The 18,506-nt window shown below is 46.6% G+C and overlaps 1 protein-coding gene across 3 annotated transcripts; it reads right to left on the bottom strand.

Annotated features, from left to right (window-relative positions):
- Window positions 1-1,253: 1,253 nt before the first annotated feature.
- LOC148318664 (enhancer of polycomb homolog 1-like) lies at window positions 1,254-16,610 on the bottom strand. Of its 3 annotated transcripts, XM_088283022.1 has the most exons (15): window positions 16,108-16,610; window positions 15,355-15,465; window positions 11,283-11,442; window positions 10,881-11,026; window positions 10,040-10,246; window positions 9,805-9,953; window positions 8,642-8,789; window positions 7,908-8,066; window positions 6,935-7,024; window positions 6,661-6,809; window positions 5,295-5,731; window positions 3,848-4,074; window positions 3,632-3,770; window positions 3,134-3,548; window positions 1,254-2,661 (listed from the first exon to the last, which is right to left on the bottom strand). In XM_088283022.1, the coding sequence occupies exons 3-15, from the start codon at window positions 11,380-11,382 to the stop codon at window positions 2,589-2,591; spliced, it is 2,439 nt and encodes an 812-aa protein (XP_088139148.1). In that variant the 5' UTR covers window positions 11,383-11,442; window positions 15,355-15,465; window positions 16,108-16,610; the 3' UTR covers window positions 1,254-2,588. The 3 variants fall into 3 exon arrangements, with proteins under 3 accessions (XP_088139148.1, XP_088139146.1, XP_088139147.1); XM_088283020.1 differs by lacking the exons at window positions 15,355-15,465; window positions 16,108-16,610 and adding an exon at window positions 13,920-15,331; XM_088283021.1 differs by lacking the exons at window positions 15,355-15,465; window positions 16,108-16,610 and adding an exon at window positions 13,920-15,331 and having other exon boundaries at window positions 7,908-8,063.
- Window positions 16,611-18,506: the final 1,896 nt, after the last annotated feature.

Here is an 18,506-nt window from a genome sequence, read left to right as displayed (position 1 = left end):
GCGAGCTTTGAACCGGCCGGCAACATAAAATGTTTCAACACCTTATTGCCAAAGGTTCCATTGTTTCCCCAAAGCCGTAAAATTTCAAAAAGAAAATGCTGAGGGAGCAACTTTTTTTTTTTTTTTATGGCAACTTTTTTTTCTTCCTTGACAGGAGCCACGAATGACGTCATCAAGCTCTACAATTCTCGATGACATCATCATTGCGTCTTGCCACTTCTCTTCTCCATAAACTATCCTCGGAGATGAAGAAAATGTGTCTTGCTTTTTGGAGGCCACGTGCTAGAAATGCACCGTACCAGATGACCGTCATGGTGGATTTTGAAAGCACGTTGCGCCATCTAGCGGCCAAAATGGCAAATCACAGCGGCTTGGGAAGAATTTGGATAGTATCCTAACGGGAGATCTTCCTGATATCTTGATCCCTATTTAACTGCGACTTCGAGAAATTGTGCTTGGCATTTTGGTGTAGGAATAGTTTGACACCTTGTGGAAATCTCAGAGACAAAAGGTAAGCAGAGCTGCAGATGCAGTATTTTCAAACAACATGGTTGGAGCTAATCTACGCCACAAATGCAGACAAGTTTTATTTATTTTTTATTCTTCCATTTTCTTCTCGTGTACTTTGCGGAGAGCAATTACACGTACAAAGCAATCTTTGTCTTGATTAGGCGCAAGGAGCCGAGGAACGTGAAAAAGATGATCGATTGGTGGCAAATTGCCTCAGCGAATAACAAAACCTGCAGTCTCGTCCTCGCATTGGTTTTACGAAGGGGACAATTGGAAAATCAATAACAAATCTTGCCGTTTTGCCGGTGCTGAGAACGCATCCCCGTTCCCACCTTTTTTTATTTGAGTGTTTTTCACACACAATGAGAATAATTTGGCCTTTTTTTTTTTTTTAATCAGCGCAGTGAATGATGTCACACCAAACCTATTTGTAATAAAACTGCATCAAAGTACAAATACAAAAAAAACATGAATAAATATATTTTAATGACCCAATTCGAAGATAAATAAAAGTTACATTTCGGACGAAAATGAAGTTTAAATATAACCGAAAGCATTCCAACTGTCTATGTTGTCAATTACGTTTTGCATTTAGTCTGTTAAAGGTCTTCTTTGTGATGCTTCTCTCCGAGGCAGGTGCGGCGCTGAGGAAACAGTGGACCACTTGTGCCCTTCCCTTCCAAATCCTCAGAACCGATCTCATTGCAAACGCCACAAGAAAATGAAAGCCGAGTCAATGTCGCTCACATTTAATGCCCTGGGCTTTATTGTCTTATTTTAGTGAGAGTGCCGTCACATTTTTTTTTTAACATCTTTTCAGCCTCCAGGTGGGACAAGTAAACCTCAAGGACACATCCCGCTAGCCGAGCTGGCGTTCAAAATCACCCCCCCCCCCACACAAAGCGCACAAGCACTACTAAGTAATGCTGCCTTTGTGGCAGACTCTTCACAGAAGAGAAGTGATAAAATTCCCCAAAGGAAGGCACCCAAAAATACTTGTGGTTTTGTTGGCCTCCAAGCCATCTGGAGATTTTTTTGTTTGTTTCTCAAATAAAGAAGGAAAAAAAAAAAAGAAAAAAGATAAATGGGGGCATCACCCCCCTTATTTTGCTTTCTTCCCTCTTGAAAAACTGGAATGATGCAACACGTTCAGTCGCCTCCCTTATCGTCATCTATGCATTGAACGAGCCAAACCGTGACACATTTAAAAGCTTACAATCGAGTCGACCACGAGAACACAAAATACAAAAATAACTCTTAATACAAAAAAAGTCGGTGAGATTTAAAAAATAAAATAAAATCAAAAGAAAAGTGGGGCTTGTTGCATGAAATAATGAAGGACGATTCCCTTCCAACCCAAAATACAAAAAGCAGCATTGTCGTTATCAAAAAGCCATTGACGGAAAAAAGACAAAAAAAAAAATAAAAAATCACAAAAATAGTGCTTTAAAACGAAGCAGCAAAGGCTTCTGGGAAGAAACTTCATCCCTGTTTAAATCGGCGCCGCCCGTCACGTCAACGCCGCCGCTATCTTTTCCTTCTGACAGGATTGTGTTGACAACGTAAGAAAGACACACGAGAGTCTGCGGCCGGCTAACATGTACAAGAGCACAGGAAGCAAACAAAAAGGTACAGTGTACAAATAATAAGAACACAAATATATATATATATAAAAAAAAAAAAAAAAGTGTAAACACGGCACAATAAATAGATCAAAAGCAGCATCTCGCACCATGCACGTGATAAAACGTCTCTATACAACGCACACACACACACACACGCGCACACACACACTGACTTTTTTTTACCTCTCCATCCTCTTTTTCGCTCCCAAGTGCAAAACATCACAAACGGACAGTTTTGTATTCAAGTGGTATGTACAAATCAGTCCTTACTGTACACTTCTGCACAATGTACACCACGCACGTCGCTCAACGGTAACAAAAAGAACAAAACAAAAAGGACGACAAGGACGTCATCCTGGCAGTCCCTTTTTTTTAACACCCCGCGACCCCCCCCCCCTTCCAACGCTACGATGCACAGCACCTGAAAACTCAAATGGATTCCTTCCGCCGCCATTACGTCACTTCCATGGCCACTGTGTTGTCGACTATGCTGTTCAGTGACGATTTGTCCTCCTCGCGCTTCTCCCTGCAAAAAAAAAACCCACACACAATTAAAAAAAAAACACAGTTTACTTACAACAAATAAACATGCAACACGTCTCAATTTAATTTGATTCTAACTCCAAAATAAGATAACGATGACAACGGGATACGATTGGCTTACGATCCCGACGGCCAAGATTCAATTCCATTCCAGATGTTCTACTCTCTCGATTCAATTTCGAGACTGACTTTTCGATTACGTTTGAGATGGACGAGATTCGATTGCATTCGGGCCACCGTTCGATTCAGGGCTCAAAATGAAGTCCGACTCATGTGATTTTCAATTCGGAAATTAAATCACCAGGCTACGCTTCAATTCAGACTCAGACGAGCTACAATTAGGTTCAATTTTAGCACGCTGTGGTTCAATTATCGGGATTCAACTAAATCCTGACTCGGAGAAGCTGTGATTACATTCCTTTTGGCCAAAAAGTCAATCTGAGGCTCGTCTTCACCTGGAGTTGATGTCCAAGGCCGGCGTGGCAGAAACTTTGGGCTTCTGCAGGTTGGTGGCGGCCGCCAGTTTTAAGGCAGAGGGCGGCACGGCGGCCAGGGCGCGGGGCAGGTGGCGCCCTGCCAGGTTGGCAGCCGACGGGACGCTCAGACAGATGTTGTTCCCGATGAGGACCTGAGTGGCGGCGGCGGGGACGGGGGCGGGGGCGGCGCCGGGCGGGCCACATCCCAGCAGGCCCAGCGCGGCGTGGTTGCCCGGGGCGGCCGCCAGGGAGACGGGGACGGCGTTGGCGGTGGGCGGAGGCGCGGCCGGGTGGGCCGAGGGCTGCAGGGAAGCGGGGGCGGCCGCGGTGGGCGACGGGTGGCTGGGGTGAAGCGCTGCGGCCGTGCTGGACAGATGCAAACCTTTCAAGACACCTGGCAACGGCAAACGATCACTTTAGAATACGTGGACAGCGACGTGAAACGAAACGGAGACGACGATGACAGTCGCGACAAACCTGCTCCCAGGACGCCGTTGACTCCGCCGGCCAGCATCAGCTCCTCTTTGGACTTGAACGCCAGCAGCTGGTCGGTGGTGACCAGGGCCGAGGCCGCAAACTGAGCGCTGGCCTGGTCCAACGTCTTGGAAACCAGAACCTGAACGCATCAAGTCAAGCGTGTGACGACGGCGTGAACAAGGCGTGTGGACGCTGGCGAGCGTGGCGTGTAAACACCTGACTGATGAGCGGGCCGGCCCCAATCAGGGACTTGTTGGCATGTTGGATTTGTTGCCGCTGCTGCTCTTTTTGCTCCTTGAATCGCTGCTGCTGTTGTTGTTGTTGTTGTTGCTGCTGCTCCTTTTTGTGTTGTTGCTGCTGCTGCTGTTGGCACTGCTCCAGCTGCTGCTTCTGCATGACAGCCAGCTGCTCTTGGTGCTGCTGGTACTGCTCTGCCGTGAACACTGGAACGGGGAGGAAAAAAGGCACGCAAAACCAGGGAAGTTGGATGTTCACTTTTGAATAATTTTATGGAAGAATGAAAAGGACACAGCTAGGAAGCGCAATTCATGTCATCTGCTGGACAACAGATTTTAAAGTGTCTAAATCCCCAAGACCAAAATGGCATCACCCAAGTCTGGCTTCGAACCCGCGCCGCCACCACGTCACGATCAGTCTGAGCCTCAGCGGCCGCCTTGCAAGCTCAGTGGGGTGAGCTTTGACTAACATACACGAGCACAGCACAAGTTCATTCAATAAGAGCATGCGCGTGGTTTGCCTTTGCCCCAAAAAAGAAGAAAAAAAAGATTAAAAGACGCCTCATTAAGACAAGTTTGCATTACGTGCTGACACTTGACAACCATATCACATTTTTTAATCGCCATGACACGAAGGCACGCCACAGAAATGGATTTCTGTCCTATTTATTACGGCACGTGTGTGTTTGACAACCAGCTTTTTAAAGAGCTGTATGAAGTATAAATATTTAGGGACCGCAAAATCAAATACCGGGATAAAGTAGCGTCCTCGCAGGAGCAGCTGCGAGTTGAACTAAAAGGCTTCCATTGATAGAAGAGCCGCTCTCCAGAGGTGCACTCGCATCAATGACTCAATCGATACATGAATGAATAACACACACTCCATCTTTGAGGTTGTGCTCCAAGGCAACATGTGATCAATGATTAAAACCTATTCGGGCGGGAAGCCAAAGACTCGCGACTGAGGTGTCCGCATGTGAGCTAGAAAAACGTCCTAACGTAAGATAAAAGCCTCTACGTTTCCACTCGGGCGATCCTAAACATTCTTGTGCTGATGTGCCGCACAAGGAAAACGCACACATTCAACGGACTTGAGGACATAAAACACACAGACGATAACCTTTTGGATTACGGCAACAGTTGGCAATTGCGCACTTTCAACAACTTGACAACTGTTGCCGCAACTCGTTTTTCTGAAACTAAGACATCTCTGAAAAGTCCATCAAAGAAAGCTTTAAATAACAAGAAATGGAAAGTTAAACGACCATCTCATCTAGTGAAAGAGTCAAAATGGCATGAAGATAAATCAGCAACTAAGTCGTGACGTGCGTCCTCAATTTCCCAGAGAGAAAATAGTTTGGGAACACATCAACATAATCTGCTAGATAAGAGTCAGTCTCAAAATAGAAGAAATAATGCATGCTTACTTTTGACAGGAGCAGCCAGACCGGTGCGGTTCTGCGGGAAGGATCCTCCAGACAGGCTCCGAGTTAGTCCCGATACGGCCCGACTAAAATCCCCAAATCCTTTAAGAGACGAGACGCCCGCGCCCAACGCCTGCGGGGATAGCGTCCGTGGTCGGAAATGCCTCCAGCGGCACGATTTGATGTTCAAAAGAATCCGGCTGAGGTCCACGGTCAGGCTGGATGACGAAGACGATGACGATGACGAGGCGGCGGCGGAGGAGGAAGAGGACGAAAGACGGCCGATAGAACCGGCGGGGTCCGAGGTATTGGTTTCCGAGGTACTGGAGTTGCGGAGTGGCGAGCTTGGAAGTGGCGAGGCGAGCGAGTCGGGCTGCCGATCCGAGTCCAGGTACTGACAGACGACGTCGAGGTCGCCGTGCGCCCGATCCAACAAGAACCTGAAAACAGCCCCAAAAAATGAAAAAAAAAAACACATTAACACGTTAGCATACAATGCGGGGAAACATTGTACAAGCGTTTTTTTTTCTTGCCCAAGTGTGGTGTCGCGAGCAGCATAACTGATTTGACATGACACTTCAAGTTGGAATCTCGCATTCCTTTTCTAGAACAAAACACTTCAGGATCTTGCCAGAAGCCGCACGTGTCAAGTGGACTGGCGCCGACATCCGCCATGAAACTACCAGTCCACTCATCGGCGTAATTACAAAGGTGACATGAGGCGGGAAAAAAAAAAGAAACGGCAGGAGGTGGTGTCGTGAACGAGCAGCCAAAGCGGGAACATGTTCAACACTTTAGCAAGCGGCTCGATGTTCAGAAGTGCCAAAAAGGCTGGCTGGTGAGGAGCCAGCGTGCCGCTAACATGCACAGCAGCTGCTTGCAGCACGCACCATCGTCTCCAAGAGGACATTTGCCCTCAAGCACACATCTCACGAGAAGATCCTGAGTAGAGTCGAATGCAAAGGTTTTCCTGAATATTCACTTTGGAAATGGCTGACGCTGGCTCGAGAACAACATAACAACATGTGATAGACCAATTATTGGCCAGGCCGATTATCGAACCGATATTTGGCGTTTTCCCGCTGATTGGCATTGGCCTTTTTTTTTTTTACTTTCAATGCCAATAAATTAAAAGCTGGTCTATTTTGTCTTGCTGCAGCACACAATATATTCTCTTTGATGTGCTGGTCACCCTGCCTGCAGAAGCAGATTGGCGCCACCCACAGCACCATCTGATTGGTTCCTTCCCTCGGTCTATCACTAGTCATCATCAAACATTTTAGAACTGTAAAAAGATCTTTATTACAGCGGCGATGTGAGCCAGGAGAAACCCGGCAAGCACCTCGTGACCGCGCGTCTCCCCACTCACCTGCCTCCTCGGCCCACGCGACGTCGAGCCAGTCCCACGCAGCTCCGCGGCGTGTTGAGGGAGGTCAGACAGAAACGGAAGCGCGGGTGACCCAGGCCGCCCTCCAGCGGGCTCACCCACGGCCAGCGGCCGCTCTGGCTGGGACTCGACTGCGGGGGCGGGAGCACCAAAATGAAACAAACAAAAAAAACAACGACATCAGGTACTCTTCGTCATCGAGTGCAGCAGACTAATGGGTGTACGTTAAAAATAGAAGCGGAGAGAGAGCACTCACAGCGTAGTAATGACAGCCGGCCTTCCTCCTGAATGCGTAGCAGCCATCTGGGTCGTTCTCCTCTTCTGCCTCCGAAGAACCTGAATGAATCTGTACAATGGATTAAAGAATTTTAAAAAATGAAATAAAAAAAGGACCACTTGAGAAAACTCAGCAGGCTCAATGTTGCTCATCACAAAGCGAACATGGCTGGAAGCTTTCTTTGTGTGTAAAACAAAAGAGACGATTTCGAGTCCCTTTGCAAACCCAGCGCACATTTTCGTCAACAGAAACGCCAATTTGGACGCGTCAACACACCAAAGGCAACTTTCTGAAGCCATTAAAGACAATTTTGGGTCTAACAATCAACCGGGGGGAAAAAAATATGTAAACACGGAAGACAATTTCAAAGTCCACGGCAAAGTTTTTCTCTGGCAACTTGAAGAAAAAAAATAATTCAAATCGACAGCAATTTTTAATAGCAAAGGCTTTTGTGTCAGTCGATTATTTTTTTTATTATTTTATTCATTTCAATTGTGCTAGTTGTGAGCTCCAGTGCACTCGTCGAAATGTTTACGTGTTAATGTTTCAGTTAAAGTTAAAAGTGGCAGATTTAAAAAAGAAAAAGCCGAAGATTTGTTCGCATTTTTGTGCGTCATAAGTTTACGCTTTCAAGTCTTGCATACTCAATTGTGGTTCAGTGCAAACCTAAACTATAAAACCAAATATAGTGGGTTTTTTTTTTTTTGCTTTGTGTTGTGCAAACTTCAGATCCGCCGCCACTCGACTTGAGCGAATAAATACATTGCAGATGCTTTTGAAACTGTCAAAAACATCCAAGACGACGACGACGACAACACATCTGTTCAACCTGACTGACGGCGCCATGATTGTCAAAGGAACACCAATGCACAAATGTTCTACAGGATGCGACTCGCAGCTTTTTTTTTCTTCATGAAAAATGTAACATGGCACTTTTCTTGACGCGGTTTACCTGGGAGAAGGGTTCGTCGTCGGAACTGGGAAAGTCGTACTGATTGAGGTCCTTGAGATTGAACACAGAGGGCCCCGCGTGATGGGGCGCTGACCGAGGGGGCATCTTGGGCTTCTTCTCATATTTCCTTTTGGTTCGCACAATTTCCGTCTTCTCCTGCTGGAGCGAGCGAGAGAGAGAGAGAGATGAGATGAGGGGGGACGGAATGCATCTCCCGCATGGCAAGATGGAGACGTCCTCTTTGTACCGAGAGAGGAAGAGCGCCATTGATATGCAGATGGCAACACGTGCCAGATGCCGTCGTCACAGTGCCAGATGGGCCCCCCACCCCCGCCCGCCATAAACCATTCTCGCCAACGCTCACCCCCCTCATTAATAACCCGACTGAACACACTCAAGCCAGGATTAGTCCGATCCTTTTCAGCTGTTTGGATGCCACACGACAGCGAAGAAGCCAATCAACGACAACCGAGGGCATCTCAGAAAGAAAAGCGGAAAGAGGTGGGAGGAGAGGTGGCGGCGGTGGCAGTCGGGCTGTTGGTCACGAGAGCTAATTGAGTCATAATGACGACAGAGGACACCAGCGCAACTATAAAGCTTAGTAATGAGGTTACGATGCCAAAACGGATCAAATATTTGGGGTCCACACATTAAAAAAGCAGAAACCAAAACTCTAATTAACAGGCTGGCATGGAGCCACCCAACAGCGAGCGAGCACGCGCGTTGCTTTTCACCTTCTTGTAGTCCTTCATGTCCAAGTGGTCCTGATGTCGGTACTGGTTGGCACTGGGAATAATGGGGATGGTGTAGACGGGCTTGACCAGAGCCTGCTGGGCCAGCGCCTCCGCCATCACCTCGCTGCCAAAGTCAGGCATGCAGTTGCTGTTCGGGGAAGAAAAAAAACTTGAGACGACAGCAAGCCACCACCTGAGCTCACATTTGAAACTGGAAATAGAATCACAAATGACGATCTAAACACAAACTGGTTTTATTGCTCAGTTCAATATACTTCCTTGACACCAACGACTACTTTCCTACGAGCCAGCACTATGGCGCTGTCTTCTGACATTTCAGAAAGTGCGCCAGAACTGTCAATTTTTTTTTTATTATCAAAGAGCTGATGATGGGACGAATAATAAATGCACCATGTGACTATTTCAATGTTGGGATGAGTGTTTCCTTGGAGGTGGGAACAACAACAAAAGTACTGATGTCTTGTTTTCAAGAGTCAAACTATTCTTTTATGGGCTATATTGCAGATATTCAATTACAAAATCCATGAGGGAGTTCCACAACTAATAACAGCTTTTGCCGCAACATCATGTTTGTGAGAAACATTTGAACAAATCCGTCAAACACGCGACACCAGTTGAGGCCGTCAGCTTTCAAAACAGCATCGGAACACTCCCGAGATCCATTTGGTGGCAGACGACACGCTTGTGGCTTTGCAGCTGGGCCTCTCTCGACGACGTCAGCATAACGCACAAGAGGTGTGGAGAGAGTGTGAACGGCGGCGACCGTGCGCAGTCGCAACCCAGGCAAGGATAACAAGCGGAAATTGAAATGTCACTACAAATCAAAGACTCTTCAAGGAGACGGCTTCAATTTGCGCTCACGGTTGACAGCTACTTTCGCAGGAAATTCATTCCACTTGGGCGTCACGTCAAGACGGAGAACAAAAGCGCCGCTTTGGGGGACGAGGAACGAGTCAGAGCGGCAGGGTTGGGAAAAAAAATTAAAGAGGTACTTTAAAGACTCTGCGAGCCAGCGAGATGGTCACAAAATGACGCAACCTTTCGAACAGGCTTTGCAACATGCAAGCGGCGTGCGGGCCCGGTCACAATTGATCCGAAGCAATGCAGAAAAATAAGTAAGCAGTAAGAGCAGCTTGTCTCACCGCTTCTCGACAATCTCCAGAGTGAGGTGCAGCATTTCGCGCTTGCTCTTCTCCCTCCTCTTGATCATCTCCAGGATGGTGACGGCGCGGCTCAGGTCCCTGCGAAGCTTCAGCATCTTCTCGTACGACGCCTCGTCATTTTTGCGGTTCTGAACACGGAAACGTTTTTTTTTTTGCATTTACTTGCATCAAGTTCTTCGGAAAGCGGGAACCTCTCGACATGTTTGCAGCTGACCTTCCGGGTTTGCATCTTCTCCGTGCGTCTGCGAAAGGCCACGTAGGGGTCGCTGGTGCTGGAGCCGTCCCGCTTTTCCTGCTTGATGTTGGACACGAAGGTGCCGAACTTGCAAACCTTCCTCTTGCGGCTCCAGTAGTCAAACACTTCCTTGATCAGCTCGTCGTCCTCCTTCAGCAGAAGTTTGGCCTCTTGGAGACTGACAAACTACAAAGGAACGAGAGCGCCAAACAAAAATGACGTCGGGTCTGGACTGGCAACAACGGCAGCAAACGGGAAGCGAGCCAAGATAAAGCACAACGTCGAGTAACGCGCACCCCCTCCAAAAATAAATAAAGACGACACGTGCTGCGATGTTAAAACAGCGCAAAGTAAAAAAGGTCCGCAGAAGGACTCGTTTTATCATCTTATGGCCAAAGTCGCGAGTGGGTAGAAATATTTTGAACCACCTTGATCTCACTAAACGGAAACGTTGACAAAAGATGACGTCTCGTCTTTGCCGCGAGTAATAAATGAACCGAACCGTCCGTGTGGCTGAACGACTTGCATCGGCACACGTCATGTTTCAAGTTCCCGCCTGCGCATATTTGGCTTTTGATGACGTATAGATCAAATGTGAACCGATGACCGTTCATACTGCAGACATCACATTTACATCCGAAAAGAGGCCAAGGTCAGAGTTTGAAAATAAATAAATTGTATTGTTCACTTTTCATGGAAAAAAAAAAAAAAAAAAATTCAGATTCGCATCGCACATCGACAAAAAAAAAATTAAGAATGCAATCGAGCTGCAGTGTGAACATCAGCAGAATGCGAGTGCGCGTTTGCACGCAACTTTTACCTGCTGCCCGCTGCCTTTCTCCAGACGGTCAATCATCTCTTCAAACTGCAGTGCGGTGATTTCCATTTTCTTCTTTAGCTTATTCACAAAGGTCTCGTCCCCGGAATCGAGGTCGTAGTCCGGCTGCTCCGTATCCAAACCGAAAGCTGCGGCGAGACCACAGTTGAGATGGTGACAAAAGAAACTTTGAAGTCATTCAGACACGTTAAAGGAGCGGCGTTGGGCTTCATTCACTCCAGTAAAACGCTCCACGTCCTCGTGGAGATGATGGATTAACTCCCCGCAAAAGTAATTTAGCTTGACAAATCGCTTTTGTGATTTGTTGACGGTGGGTGGAAAGCAGCAGCGCAGCAGCACACACGCAAGCGTCCCACAAAGATCATCACGAGCACCGTGACTCACGCTGTATGTGAATCAGCTGCTTTGGCATTTTGAACTCGCCGGGGTAGAGCGACTCGTAGTGCGTGATGTTGCGTTCGGCCTCGGGCACGGGGATCACCATGTTGTCCCGCTTCTCGCCGTAGACCTGCTGCGCCGAGATGGCCCGCTGGAGATGGTGCTCCTGTCGGACGAGCAGAGACGCACGCAAGCCGTTATGACGTCGGCCTCCTGCAACACGCTGCAATCGTTACGTGTTTTCCTTTACTCAACGGGGAAAACCTGGATGAGAAGCGGCTCAAGAGCAGATGCAAGACGCAATTAAATTGCACTTCAAAAAGCAATCAACTCAGCCAAAAAAAGAAAAGGCGGCAGTTTGCTTGTTTTTGGCTTTGGCGATTTGATGGCTCATCTCACTTGGAAATTTGTCTGTAAATAACTCACGAAAATAACTTAAGTGCCGTTGAATTGACAGGTAGAGGGCATGATGCAGAATAAATTGCAGGAAACGCTGACAAAAGCCGTTCCATCAAAACAATCTTGAAGCACGTTACGCAAACTAAACAGATGTCTACAGGCAGCTACTGCAATATAAACAGACCAAAAAAAAAAAAAAAGACCAACAGCTCTTATTAAAACCAGTTCAATTTAAGCTTCTTCTCCTCACCACGCCAGTCCTTGGAACAGGACGCAACAGACGGCCGATGCAGTTACGGCGTGTTCTCGCAACTTGTTTAGCAGCGCGCCCACTCCTTTTTGACACGTTACGACATTTTCACAGCCACGTTTTCTTGGCCAGCGTCGGCAATGTCGCTCAGTGTTTGGCGGCACGCACACGCACAAGAAATGGCGTCACGCTTTGCTTTTTTTTTTTTTTTTTTAAGTCATCGGCGCCAGCGAAGTAACGAAACCTACCGCGAAAGTTTTGCTCCCGGTTATTATAGAATCAGAATATAGATGTCGTTTCCATTTTCTCAGTACAATAGAAAACAAAAAAATGGAGTCTGTGAACTTCATTTTCTGTCAGGGCCGCAGAAAACTCATTTTCACAGCACTGCACGTTCTTTCAATTAAATGTTCCAAAGGAAAAGAAAACGGCTTCAATAAAGACGAATACGGTTGCCTAAGCAACTAACGTGTGGCCGCCAGCAGGTGTTTTCAGCGAAGTGGTCGATGATTGCGCCGAGCTGCGGGGTGAATTGAAACATCAAGGCCGCATTGAACCGCCAGAACATTCCTTCGCGGTTAACTTTCTGATTGCCGCTAAGTTGCTGAGCGTGTACGGTAGAGATGAAAACGCCATCTGCTCCGCTTAATTGACACGGGTCAGTGCGTGTTCTTCGGCCAACGTGCGGTGCGGTCAGTCAAGTCCACTCGTGCGTTCCACTGACCCGGCAGTGGATGTAGGTCATGGAGCTAAGCCACGCCGCGCCGCCTGGAGTAAAACGGTCCTCTTTATCTCTTTTGTCATTCCGTTATGTAACGTCGCTGGAGGGAGGGTGACAGGATGGTGGGCGGGGGTGGGGGGGATTTTCTGCTGACTTGGTGGGCCCCGTCTGTGTTTTCCTGACGTTTGTGTCTGCCGCTCGGCATCACAGATGGGCTCTCCTGCTGATCAGCTCTAGGACCGAAGCGCGGCAAGTATGGACTTGGGGATCGGTTTAGGCAAACGGAGCTTGAAAACAATGATATGAATGAATTATGCAAAATATAAATTAAAATGCCGAAAAATATAAGCTAATTATTGTAAAAATTACTTTAGTTTGCATATTTTTTTAAAAAGTTGATTCTTGAGAAATGTGGAGCATATGTGGGTTTTTTTCTCGATTTCTGAAACGATTCAACCCAGCAGCCTCAAAATGTACAAGGTGTTCGTAAAATTAGAGTGCATTCAATTTTACTGCAAGTTTCCCAATTAAAGTTGAGCAAATACATGAACCTTGAGTTGAAAATAAATGGAATCGAATTCGTGTAGTGACTTTTCAAACACCCCCGACATATAACCCGTGAAAAACAACTACCAAGTCGACTAACTTTAAGGGGAAAAAAAAGATTAATATGTTAAAATGCAAATATGAGAACAATTCTACAACTTTGTTAAAACAAGAGCGGCCCATTACAGTTGCAAGCAACAACATGCTGTCCTCCACGTGCGCCGATTCAAAAGTGAAACTGGATTCAATCTTGGCCCAAACCGGCGCAGCAATCCACATGGCCGCCTCGGGAGCTGTCAACTCCGCCGAGGACGGCTGTCAAAAGCCGGCCGAGGCTCAGCGTCTCCCCCTGGCCTCTGTACGCGGAAAGTGCACCGCGGCCTCGCCCGCCGCCCGCGGAAAGTCAACAAAATGGTGGAACCGACGCGCGTCACGTGACTTCTTTGTGCGCTCCCCCGCATTTTGTGGCGGGGCGAGCGGGCGCGACGCGGCCAGCCGGCGGCGTGTCGACCACGAAAATCCCCGCGACGACGCCCGCGTTGGAGCGGGGCGTCTACGCGGCGAATTGGCCGACAATCCGTCGTCGTGCGCTCGGCCAGCGCAGACGCGGTAGCCATTTTGAACGAGCCTGCGCAGGCAGCGTAGCGGCGGGGTTGTTACCGCCAGGTGGGCAGAGAAAAAAATCGTCGAGACTCCCCCGGCCCGCTGGGAAGGAAAAACAACATACCGATTCCTCCTCCTTTTCCATCCCAGTCGGCATCTGCGGCACTGCCCGGTTGATCGAAGCATATTCGTGCAGGTCCGGTAAATCCTCGCAGCGGAAGACGGGCAGGGGCTTACTAGCATCCAGCGCCCGCGCCCGAAACGACAATTTACTCATTTTATTACACTTATATTAGCAAATGCAGCATCAATCTAGTCTATGAGCGAGGAATTCTGCCTCTTGGTCTCATGGGTGGATCCGGGACGGTCTCCGGGAGCGATAGGCTCGATCCGGGCTAGGCTCGGGTGCGTAGCGGCTCGAGCAGAGCCGGGCGGGCCCGCGTTTCGGTGGCTGTGCGTCGGTGTGCTTTCCTCTGGCGCTCCGCTCTCCCTCCCCGGTTCAATGCGCCATGGCCAACATGGCGGACATTAGGAACTCGTGTAGCGCTCGCTCGCTCTGTTGCCTGCGCGCGGCCCAACCCCCTCCATCGCACCAACAGCCATTCCCACGCAGCTTGGCACGCGTGCGCGATCCACACAAGCGGCCGCGGGCTCCGCGAAGAGGAGGAGGGGGTACCGGCCAAGAAGATGAGGAGGGGAACGGAGGGGAAACATAGGGAAATTCAATTCGCATCCGAACTTATCTTGTTCAGATCGGGATTGGAATAAAAAAAAAGAGAGACTATATAAAGATAGCCGATGGAAAATACGTTAAATGATTTTACCATAAGAAATTAATTATAAATAATTGAAACAACTTCTTCATTGTGGATCCATGCTAAACTTGTATGTAAATCGTTTATTTCATGAACAGATTTGTTAATTAAATGAATTAATGGGTTATTTTAAGAGATATGCATTTAAAAAATGCAAAATGTATACTAAAATCGTTTTCACCAAGTTTGATTGCATTCACAACAAATAAATTGAAAGTTTTATTAGCAATGTGACATGGACAAAAAAAGTTACCCAGCTTGGATGGGAGGTTATGACTGAGAAAAGCAGTCCGCCCAGTTGGACAGTCCATGTACATATGCATTATTTTTGTGAATTAATTTTTTATGGATAATATTAGAGGCATTTGAAGAGCTCTTTTTTTAATTCCACAAAGATGGCTGCCACTTGTTACGCTGCTATTTAAATAAGACACATGCAAACAATACATTCAAAATTGTTTTCGAATGTATATACGCTGAATAACAAATGTGTTCAATTTTATCAATTTAAAGCTTAAAGTCTGGAAAACTACCTTGTAATTAGTTAGTAGAACATTAGATCTCTATCAGCTTATTTCAGCGCAAGTATGCAATTGTTTCAGTTCCTAACACAAATACAACACCATTTGTATGTCTATTATATAAAATAATTCCTGCTCAACACAAGCTGAAATGTGTGTGCAACAATCCCATTGTGTAGTAGAGTAACACGTAGTGATGAAAAATATGGAAAAGCATTCAAACCTCAGATTCCTTGTTTACATTGCGGAAGCATCACGAGAGAGTACCAGGAGAACTGTCACCCATTTGGGAGCAAAGTGGCACATCTGCCATGTGTGAAGCATCCTGGATGACCTAGAGAGGTTGGGGTTTGAAAAAAACAAAAAAAACATGTTGCTGTTGTGTGGAATCCGCACTTCTTTCAAATCAATCAATTATAGAAAATTAAAAACACACCATCTTGATTGAGTTACCAAACACCACTTTGATCAAGTTAGTATTATATTTGAGTATTATATTTGGCTAACACATACCATCGGACAAAAACACCAACAACACCAAAATCATGTTCAATTGATAATTTCATACACTAAAAATATTTCACTGATTGTTATTTGGTATTGTTTCATGATCAATAGCGATATTCACATTTTTTAATCCTAAAATCAAGATTATAGTGTTTTTGTTTACTTGATTTGTACAACTGCTTAATTGAAGCCATTTTAAAAAGTATGTTGCAAAAATCTGATCGGGACACAATCTCTAGGTTATTCGACACACGTCTGTGAGATGTGACACTTTACATAATATTACATTACAACGAAAGCAAGTATTTTATTTACAAAACGATATGTGAACCACAAATCTTATGACGTCGTTTGGACTGCGACGGTTTTAAAATGCAAGTGGTGCTTGCAATGCACATATATATTCGCGTAAACAAGCTGACGCGCAAAATCAGAAGAAACACGCAAAGAGGAGATTATGGAAACTCACTTGTCGCGCACAGCTGTTTGCACACGGCTAACGTTAGCTTAGCCTAGCCTAGCTGCTTGTTTAGCAAGCCTGACCCTGCGCCATGACAGTAGCAGCACTTTGCCAACTCGCAACAAACTTGTCCTCGAAGCGCAGTCGTGCCACCGACATGTTCCTCGACCACCGCGAGGTCGCCGTGACAGCGTACCGACTCGCGGAGCAAAGTCCCCCGATTGGAGTTGGACGATGACAGCTCTTCTTGTACTTGGCATACTGCTAGCCCGATGCTAACGGTGGCTAGCTCCCCCACAGGTCGCCTTGGAAAAGGGAAAAAAATATCCTCGTGAGATTTTTTTTCTAATAAAATGCCGCGACTGCAAGTAGTTGACAGCAAGGCTTGAGTATCAGGCGACGATTTCGCAAAAGAGAGAGACTATTGTCAGCCTCGGTAAAAACTTGCACTGCTTTCCGAGGTTACTTTGACAAACGTACACAAAGTGACCACCAGGAGCCGCTTGGCAGGTGACGTGTGATTGGCAGCTGAGGTCACCAATCACGAGAGGGGACAGCTTTGAGGTGAGACCTCATTGGTTCACTCAACCACCACGCCCACCCCTGTAGTAATAAAACGGACGGTGTCCTAATGTTAGATTTGCAAAGTTAGCATGTCGGCCAATTCACATTCCAGTTGTGTGCATTTTTGTCCTATTCTGTACTTTATTTTAACCCTTTTGTTCTCAGTTAAAAGTTTTGTACTTGGATTTTTGTTGTACTCTGCTGACTGTAGACAGGTCACATGAGTAATCTGTTCTCAATTGTCATAGCAGGATAAGGAAAGGTTCAAAAAAGAAATAAGATACATAGGATAAAAGAACGTTTCTTATCTATCAATATTGACATTTTTGAAAAAACACCTTGTTTATATGTACATGTACATAGTTTTTTTTGTGGACAGCAACAGTGTAGTGCAGGAATGCAAGTGTGACGTATGACTTGAACTTATACTGCCCCCCGATGGCCAAGGCCTGCACATCACAATGAGCAGCAGAACTGAAAAAAAATAAATAAAAAATAACTCGCATTCCACGAATAGTGTAAATTTGTCTTGGTGAGATTGTCCTCACGGAGGGCTGTAAAATTTACATCAAGTTCTACACATTCACATTATATGTTGTAACGGAGGCGGCCTGTATGATTAATATAGCTTTGCCCAACTCCCCCTGCAAGGTCACCAAGAGCCACTTCCAACAGAAGGAGGGAAAACATTACTCTTTAATATTACCTTAATGTTATTCAAACTGTTTTTATGCGCTTAACTAGCACAGGCAGCTTTGTTCGTTATCATATATATTGTATAAGTGTGTGTGTGTGTGTGTGTGGTCTCTCCACAATAAAACTAGTTCTGCAAAACTGCGATTGAACACAATATTTGCATGAATTCTCAGGTGTAAGAACAAAACGTTTCATATTTGTTGTTGGTGCACAGAGTTGGCAAAAGTATTCACATTAAAAAATAAAACTAGGAAAATTAGACAAACAGTCTTCTACTGAAATGAAAGTAAAAAAAAAACGTGCAGACTGAAATGCACGAAATTGAAAGAGTTAACACTGCTTTCTCCACGAGGGGGCAGTGGAGAGCCACGAAATGCAAAAGCCTCTCTTGGCTTCCATCAGCATTGCAATGCACACTGCAGCATGATTCTTGCCTCGTGAGAAGGAAGGGGGGGGAAAAAAATCAGCATTCATGCCGTGCAGGAAAAAAAAGTTACACTACACTCCTGCAATTAGCCTGAGAGAAGTTAATCAACAGGAGCTTGGCTGGAGCCACATGCGGCCTACTGAGGAGCAAAGTGATTGTGCTGCTTCCGTTCGTATGTAGGCGAGGGAAGAAATGAGGGATGAAGGGGTCGAATACACACATCAAAAGAGGAGAAGTCAGACATCCGCACCCATTTGCGTCCCCACCAAACGAGTACCCGCTGCAATCGACTCGCGCGTTGGTTGGGCCCTTGTTTTAAGTGGGAGTCACCACGGGGATCCCGTTTTTAGAAAAAAAAAAACAACTTCACTCGCCGGCACAACTCAACTGGCTGTCACGACTCGTCGGCTGCCGCTTTTATTCGCACTGAGTTCTTCCCTCTTGAGCTGGATTTGTTTGGGCCTCTGCCTGCTGTGCAGAAGCAGGCCCGCCCCCGAGGATGCTGGCCGGCAGTTTCCATGGCAACGGCAGCCTCAACGCCCAACAACAGAAGCGGCGCAGCAAACCAGGAACGGATAAAATCAATTATTCCTGCTTGTCCATATCAATAACCTTTCATCTTCTGCGCTTTGATTACGACGGCGTTTCTCAACCTTGATTGAGACAAGGAACTAATTTTAAAGGTACACCGCACCAAAAAATAGCGGCAAAGCACCACTTT

The sequence above is a fragment of the Idiotropiscis lumnitzeri genome, chromosome 19 (genome assembly GCF_059441095.1).
Source record: "Idiotropiscis lumnitzeri isolate Australia: NSW breed Sydney's pygmy pipehorse chromosome 19, RoL_Ilum_1.0, whole genome shotgun sequence".
Classification (NCBI taxonomy): Eukaryota; Metazoa; Chordata; class Actinopteri; order Syngnathiformes; family Syngnathidae; genus Idiotropiscis; species Idiotropiscis lumnitzeri.
This window is presented reverse-complemented; position numbering and strand designations above follow the sequence as displayed.